Source organism: Halyomorpha halys, unplaced genomic scaffold, assembly GCF_000696795.3.
Source record: "Halyomorpha halys isolate HHAL.00 unplaced genomic scaffold, Hhal_1.1 Scaffold2226.1, whole genome shotgun sequence".
In the NCBI taxonomy this organism is placed as follows: Eukaryota; Metazoa; Arthropoda; class Insecta; order Hemiptera; family Pentatomidae; genus Halyomorpha; species Halyomorpha halys.
The window spans coordinates 44,747-53,530 of NW_027112210.1; the positions used below are offsets into that span (position 1 = coordinate 44,747).

The 8,784-nt window shown below is 29.9% G+C and overlaps 2 protein-coding genes across 2 annotated transcripts in view; both read right to left on the reverse strand.

The window, feature by feature from the left end:
- Positions 1 to 1,012: 1,012 nt before the first annotated feature.
- LOC106691305 (histone-lysine N-methyltransferase SETMAR-like) lies at positions 1,013 to 1,522 on the reverse strand. Its single transcript, XM_014437037.1, has one exon. The coding sequence runs from the start codon at positions 1,520 to 1,522 to the stop codon at positions 1,013 to 1,015; it is 510 nt and encodes a 169-aa protein (XP_014292523.1).
- A 1,302-nt stretch (positions 1,523 to 2,824) lies between these two features.
- Positions 2,825 to 8,784, reverse strand: part of Noa36 (zinc finger protein 330 homolog Noa36) — a 24,539-nt gene continuing 18,579 nt past the window's right edge. Inside the window, exons 6-7 of the mRNA XM_014437038.2 lie at positions 5,913 to 5,984; positions 2,825 to 2,987 (exon numbers count right to left, since the gene is read on the reverse strand). Of these exons, the coding sequence (XP_014292524.1) occupies positions 2,890 to 2,987; positions 5,913 to 5,984 (170 nt within the window). The 3' untranslated portion in view covers positions 2,825 to 2,889. The remainder of the gene's footprint in view (positions 2,988 to 5,912; positions 5,985 to 8,784) is intronic.

Here is an 8,784-nt window from a genome sequence, read left to right on the forward strand (position 1 = left end):
TTCTTTAATTTGAACCCAAGTTCTCTCTTATATTTGAGAAAAGTTATAAAACGATCTAGATTCTTTTTATTTTAATTTTATATTTTTTAAAATTATTACAATATATATATATAATAATAATGATGATAGAATTGAAAGAAATATATAAATTGGAAGGTGTTGCCACTACTCCATTCATAATATCAACGAATGGTCTCATACCAAAATCAACAGTGGCAGGCATGAATGGTTTGGGGGTACCTACGGATGTGCTGAGAGAGGCTCAACAGTCAGTTCTCTTAGACACTGCACGTATAGTGCGAACATTTTTAAATATTTTAAAAAATAAATAAATCAACAAAAATATGAAGGTGGTTGGACTTCTAGGTCTCCCAGCTCAGATACTCAACCCGCAATAGCGAGAACAACCAACAATACACACACATAGAGAAAGAAATTTATTCAATCATGCTGCCCAAATACATCGGGTTGCTACATTACACAGCATACTGATCAATCCGTGATCGGACATATATAAATTTATAAATTACATTTTTTTGATATGATACAATATAATAGAAAGATAACATTTTTTTTTTTCCCCACAGTATTATTTTTCAATTAATATCAGTCTACAAACTAAATACAAGCTTTTCAATTTATTCATTTTTTTTTTCTTTCCCCTCTTCTTTAATAATAATCTGAATATATAAATATAAATTCATCATGAATTGAAAGATTGGACTAATCTTGTTGCTTCTATATATTTTCACTTACCTATATATGAAATAGGGTAAAAGTACCAGTTACTGACAATATAATGGGATGTATAATAACATATGACCGTTTTTCAACCAAATATTTGTATTATTATTTCTTTGATATAAAATACAATTAATACTCAAAGTATAGTCCATTGTTATCTAACGTCATTTGCCATCTGCTAGCCAATAGCTTGATCCCACGCTGATACCATTCTTAGGGATGGCTGTCAAAGAACTCTTGGACCACAATTTCAGCTTCTGCGAAATTATCAAATTTTTCTCTTGAAGGAAATAGGCCATGGATCAAAACAAGTAGTAATCTGATGGTGCGAGGTCTGACATTTATGGTGGATGTGGCAAGAGTTCGAACCCATGAAGTCCTTTAAACTTTTCTTTGGTTTGACAGAAGTCATTGCTGATTGCTGAGAAGTTCGTGAGGGATCTCTACTGCTCTTTTTCACCTTCCCCATGGAGAGTAGATGGTAACTAACAATATCTTTCGACACACCACACTCCCTGGCAAGTTCGCTAGTACTTGTGAATGGATTTGGCTCAACAGCTTCCTGCAGAACCTCACCAATATTCATTAATGGTCGCCCAGAGCCCTTCTTCCTTTCAAAGATCATATCTCCACTGCTAAATTTTTCAATCCAATGACGCACAGTGCACTGGTAAAGGACACCTTCCCCTTCATATTTAATAATTTGACAAGTTGCATCAGCTGCTGTGAAATTTTGTGTCCAGTAATGCCTTAAAATTATGAGAATTTCGTAGGACATTGTCATGTATCTTCTTTGAAGCTAATAACTAAACTGAGGCTTTTTTGGAAGAAGTTGAATGGGATTAAACTACCTCAGTGAACACTCTAAAGGGATTACTAAATATTGGTAAGTATTAAATAGGATTAAAATATTTACAGCCCTTTGAAATCTTGAATTTAATAAAACGGTCATTTTTTTTAAAATACCACATTATATAAGTGTTAATTGTTAATATGAATAGTAAAAGAAAATTGTTAAAAAGCTACAGAAGAAGGTAATGAAATATTAACATTGTTAAAATTGATAAAAAATTATTTAATTTCAGTAATATAAGGAAAATATTATTTTAGTAGTTATGGGATAATATGTACGTTTTGTAATTAAAAAATCATCATTTATTTTACAGTTTTAAATCAAAAATTATTTATGATTTATAAATAATTTCTATGAAATATATGGTTATTAGATGTATTCGTTAGGATTTTGATGCATTATATTGATAAATTATATTTATTTGATCAGTTGTATAGCATATAAAAATATTGTAAATTGAAATGATAAATTTAAATATTTGAATTAGTGCTATTTTGAGATAAAGTTGTATTTGTACAACAATGGAACATGTTGCTCCTTTAATAACAGACAATGAAAGGAGAAAAATGTGTTGTTTTTTTTATTGTGATAGCAATATTTATTTAATTATAGAAATTAATAATTAGTTGTAATTGTTTTCAGAATGTGAAAATTTTAATCAATTTTCGTTCATAATCAAAATGAAGTGAAAAAAAATGGATGTTAACATGTTACACCTCTAAAACCCAATGAAGGGGAACACTAGTCCCCTGAGCCCCCAATTCTATGATAATGTAGAAAGGGAGTGCAACAAACTATGCTTAGAAAACAAAAAGAGGGAAAAATAAGAAGAATATCCCACAATAGATTGAGGACCTTTGTGTGAATAAAGTATTGAAATAGGATCCAACTAATAAACTTTTTTATCTTGAAAAATTTAATAATGAAAATTATTGATTTTATACACAAGTATATTTACATATGTAGGAATGACTAGATTAACCCTATGAAAATAAAATAGATGTTTTGGAACTTCAGATGAAAAAACAGTATAAGAAGCATGCAGGGATTATCAATAGTTGTGTAGATATTCCTCTCCATCAACACAACTATCTCCACCCCATCACAAAAATTCACAAGATCAGATTCAACTCAAGTCTCCCACCTACATCTAGTTCTATCTCTAGATTCAATCCACCGAGAATAGATAAAAAATAACAGATAAGTTCTAAAATAAATAAACAATAATACATTTTTTAATATTTTATTTTGTATGAAAATACATTTTAATCATAAAATCAGTTCATCGGCTTCTAATCACTTGTATCTTCTAGGTCATCAGACTCATAATCTTCTTCTTCTTCCTCTTCAATGTAATGCCCTTCATTACTTCCACCATAATAAGTAGAATCTTAAAAATAAAATAAACATTTTAATTAAGTTAAATTATTGTCAGAAGCAATAAAAATTATAAAGCAGGATAATATATTTAGAGATTTATGTAAATAGATTGTTTTAAATAATTAATATGTCAACAGCCATCACTGAAAGCACTTAGACACTAGGAATCACTGACGCACATTGAACATAGAGTCAATGAAACTCAGTAAGCCTCATTTATGGAGAATGATTTTTTTTTTTTTTGTGTTTTTAGTGAAGTCAACTTTGTAAACTCTTATAGTTCTTCCACAGCACAATCAAATCTGGAATCATCAAAGTATTTTCAAGGAAGAATTCTCACAGAAAATCTAATTTTAAAACAACTTTGCACAGGTGATTTTTTTTTCAAACCGTCCTGAAGGTGTAAATCCCCAACAACCGCAAACTATTTATTTTTTGTTTTGGACAATTTATGCTCAAATCTTGTTGAAATTCAAACTAACACAACAAAATTGTTTGAAAATTCAATTTATTTCAGCATCCGCCATCATGATAAGGTATCTCCTCTGCTGGTCCATTGTACACTGAAATTATGATGGATTTTTACGGACAGTTGAATTCTTAAACGATTTTGTTCTTTAAGTAAATAAATTTATAGGAGAAAATTGCAAGGAGAGATCATATAATCATTGATATAAATTTAAAGGTATAATCATTGTTCACTAATCTAATTTTGGGCATTGGACATAATAATAAAACTTGTTATGTATAAAAATTGGAATGAAATTAAGTACAACACAAGGTTAAAAACATATTCATAGAAGATATAAAGATAAGTATAAACAACAGAATTTTTATATATAAGGAAGGTAGTCCAGGTGCAGTCAAATACAAACTCAAATAGTAGAAACTTTTATTAAGTGCCAATGTTTTGCCCTACTTTTCAGAGCTTCATCAGGGATTTCGTCTAGGAAGAAAGCCAAATAATGAATATTCTTTAGCTATCTTCGTTGAAAAAGCTCTGCAAAATAGAAGCGTTGGCCCTTAATAAATAGTTTTGTACTATTTGAGTTCCTATTTGACTGGACCCAGATGATATTCCTTATATAAATTACAAATGGTCAATTAACAATCTTTCAATAGGTTTTTTTTTTTTTTTTTAATTCAAGAATAAATATTTCCCTCAAATATACAGGTTGCCGATGGGAGGAAATATGGTGGTGAACTTGAGTGGAATACATATGAACAAACTAATTACAAAAAATCTAAATAAAAACACAATTAATTAATAAGTATAAATCTTATAATTATAAAGGAAAAAATGGATATGAAGAATTATATGATTATCACAACAGTTATCACAATAAAATAAAATTCAGTATAAAAAAAGATTATTATCAGATATTTAGATAAGGAAGTAACTTTAGACAACTACAAAAAAATAACTACCAGATGGACTAAAAAGGAAACAACCAGTAATAGAATACAAAATTTTTTATCTGGCCACTCATATATGCAGAAAATCAGCACCATTAAGAATTTAATAGTTTAATTAGCATGGACATTGACTGACAAAGAATATATTAACATCACAGAAAAAAATATTTACTTTAAAAGGTTAATCAACAAAATATGGAATAAAGAAAACAAAGATCGACACAATAGAAATAGGAAACAAGTGAAAAATTAGAATCAAAACAAATAATAAAGATATGAGACCTCCACCAAACACTATGTTTGGTGCCAGGTCACTGAGCTAGCAACACAAACTTTCTAGAGGAACCACATTACTCTGCACTGATCAGCAGATCGAGATATCTTTCTACTTCTCCTATGATCCTTAACCACAGACAAATTATTTCTCCACCTGCCACTTACTTTCAGATGAATAATGAGAATCCTCCGATTGTATAGTCAGAAATATATAAATAAATGACAGTATATAGAATTGCTATTTAAGAAAAGGCAAGAGGGATACTTTATATACTCAGTTTCAACACCTTCATGTTATATCTAGTTAATAATTGTTATAAATAAAAAGAACAGTTGGCTTGCCATAATCCTTATAGCATTTGCTACCAACATCATCATGAAGGGTTATCTTGACTAATTGTATTTCACATCACACAGAATATCTGTAGTTCTTGACAATGAATATTGTCAATTAATAAAGCTGAGTAAGTTCTCTGAATGATTAATTCAGATAAACCATAAATTTTATTATTATTTTCCAGCATCAATAACAAGTTCATGTATTCTGGACTGGACTGAGTTAATTCTTAAGATAAGGGACTATAATTCATGTATGTGAATGTTTACATATGTTTATTTTATTACAGAAGATTCAATTAATTGTATACATCATAATTCAAAATTAATGTTCTTTGTATCAAAGCATGTTATATTATTTATTTCTCACATTACACTGCTTCAGATCAGCCTCCATCATTATCATAGCTCATTAGTAAAAACACAATTGATCTTTCATAAAAAAAAATAAATAAATAAAATAAAAAAATAAAAGATTGTGTTAACTCAATACCCATTCAAAATATCAAATTTCTCATTTGATTCACAATAATTCACAAATGTGTCTATAGTGATGTCATCAGGACCAACAGACAGAACTGTCATTTGAGTGCTATCTATAAATATTTCATTCACAAGGAACAACTCATAAATGTTTTTTCTATCACAGAACACATTTAATCATGTTTCTCATTTTTTGAAAGCATAATTTTACAAACAAAAAAAAGTAATACTGTTTTAAATCCCCTGTTCTATTTTTTAAAAACTATTTTTCCTTAAATATGAATTTAGAATTCAACCATAAAAAGTCAGAATTTAAATAGGAGAATCATAAATAATAATTTTAAATCTATAAAATTGAAATCAGCTAAAAGCTGAAAAATAAAGAAGTACAAAATATACAATAATATCATAATTTAACTCTTACCAGTAGTAGTACTTGAGCTATCATCGTACTCATCACTTGATTTTCCTTGCCTTCCATACTTATGTGTGCGTACTGAAGAAAGAAAAAAAATTTATATATATATGTATACATTATATGTTTATGAGTATAATTATAAATCACATAATAGTAATATTGAATGCACATATCCAAAAATAAATCCCCAGAACTTACAAACTGAAATGCTATTACTAGCCATTTTAGGTAGTTATCATTTTGAATGAAAATTACATGTTAGATGTGCACTTGAAATAAATAAATAAAGAAAGTAGATAACACTGGGAAAATACATATGTTAGAAGAAATGTTTTGTTCTCATGTTAATGATTTATAAATATACCTAATGCAAGGTTTAATTGCTATGGAGATATCTAAATAACTAATTACAACATCAAACATAATAATACAGGTTGCAATGAAGAAATAATTAATGAAAATGAAATACAGTGCAAATTAGCATACACTGGTTTATTACCAGGTCATTCAAAAAGTCCTGTCGTTTTTTTGGGGGAAATTATAAATAAATAAATATTTTCAAATAATCACCTTTATTCATCAAAATATCCACCGTTACAGTCGGTAACCTTCTCCCAACGAGATGGTAAAGCCCAAATTCCTTCCTTAAAAAACTGTTGATTTTTACTGCAAAAATAAGTGGTCAGTTCGTGAATTAGGTTGTCATGGTCTTGAAAACATTTTTGTCTCAGATTGTTGTCGAGATCTCTGAATAGGTGATAATCAGTGGGTGACAGGTCAGGGGAATATGGTGGGTGAGGCAAAACTTCCCAGCCTATTTCTGTCAATTTTTCCCTGGTCAATTTGGCGGTGTGTGGTCGAGCGTTGTCTTGAAGAAGCAAAGGTCTTCTTCTGTTGACTAAGCAGGGATCAAAAGTCTTAAGCTTGGATTGGCAATGGTCCAGTATATTGCAGTATACTTCTGCAGTGATGGTTTGCCCTTGATTCAGAATCTCAAAATGCACTATACCTTTGGCTGTCCAGAAAACAATGAGCAAAACTTTCTTTGGATGGAGATCTGGTTTTGGAAATTGTTTAGGTTTCTCATCTGCCGACAACCACTGATATGATCGTCTGAAGTTGTTGTACAACACCCATTTCTCATCACAGGTGATGATTCGATTCAAAAAGGGTTCGACTTTCAAGCGGGAAGTTAACGAAGATGCAATTGTCAAGCGAACAAGCATATTGGCATCTGAAAGCTTATGAGGAATCCATTTATCCAGTTTTTTCACTTTTTCAGTTCTTTCAGTTCTTTAAGGTAATTCCAGGCAGTGGTGGCTGAGATATTAAGTTGAGAGGCTATCTCTGAACAACTTTGACACGGATCCAACTCTACTACTCTTCGAACGTCCTCCTTATCAACTACAGTTGGTCGACCTGAGCGTGCCTCGTCTTCTAGTGTCTCGTCGCCTCCACGAAATTTTGAAAACCAAAATTGTGCCTTCCGCTCAGACAGCACATCTTCCCCAAACACGGAGCATATTTTTCTAGCAGTTTCGGCAGCTTTTGAGCCAAGTTTAAACTCATAGAGCAAAATCGACCGAATTTGAGTTTCAACTGGAATCATTTTAACTAGACAGTTGGATGGTGACTGCATTAAATTAATCCTCCTTAGCCTCCTATTCATAAAGTATAAACATTTGTGTTTACATGGATAAAATTGTATTGAACGGAATTAATTAGCAAACACTCTAGAATCAAAATAAACAACGAACAAACGAAAAACGACAGGACTTTTTGAATGCCCTGGTATTTGAAATAGTAGATTATCACATCCATAAATAACCTTGAAATTTCTTTAAATTCAATTTTTGAATTCTGGGTATCTTAAAACACAAAACCTCAAATTTTGAAGGGAGTTAATTATTTGTGTTTTAATGGTAGATTACAAAAATAGAAACTTAGTGTATAAATAGTGGAGTTATGGCAAGCTAAAACAATAATAAATAATAATTAGGGTATTTTTGAAAATTGAAAACCAAAATCCAGAAGTTTTTATAGTTTCAGTTATTAATAACTAAACGGTAAATATTTCTTGGATTCAGAGATCACAACTGCAACATTGTTGTTAAAAACAAGACATATGTAGGGATTTGTCACTAGCTTCATCTCACATGATAAGAAAAATAGCATGACAGTTGGGTCTGGGAGACCAACAGTAATATTTATTTGTCTTACCCTTTTGGTTTTATAAACTAATTAATTTCTTTAGGATGCATACTCCTCTTCCATGTATATAAATAAATAAGAACAAAAATTGATGGCTAACATAATGAACATATAATATGATCTAAAAAGGAAAAAAAAAATGAGGTGTAGATAGTTGACCATAGATTACTGATTAGAGAAAATGGTCGGGGAGTGTGGTCAGCAAAGAACAACATAAACAAAAATATACATTTATTTATGCCGACGTTTCGACCTGAGTTTCAGGTCTTCATCAGGGCTATAGAACAAAAGAGATAGCACCAACATTTAGAGAAACATAAAAACAAAAAGAAATTGTATACAAACAAATTTGGAATTCTACAAAATATTGAATTGAATCATAAATAATAAAAAATTGATAATTTATAATTGAATAATAAAAAATAATTTATTGATAATCGTGGAATTAGGTAGTGGCAAATTGAAAACAGTGAACGATGAAATATAATATTATGTAGGTAAGAAGATATGTATAATATAAGATATGTAAGTAGTGTCAAAAAACTGAAAAAACAAATATTGAATCTACAAATTGAACAATATGACAAAAAATGAAATATAGTGTGTGAATGACTTATATCTGAATTACAGTGTGAGTATTAACTTATATACCTATACATATAAATAA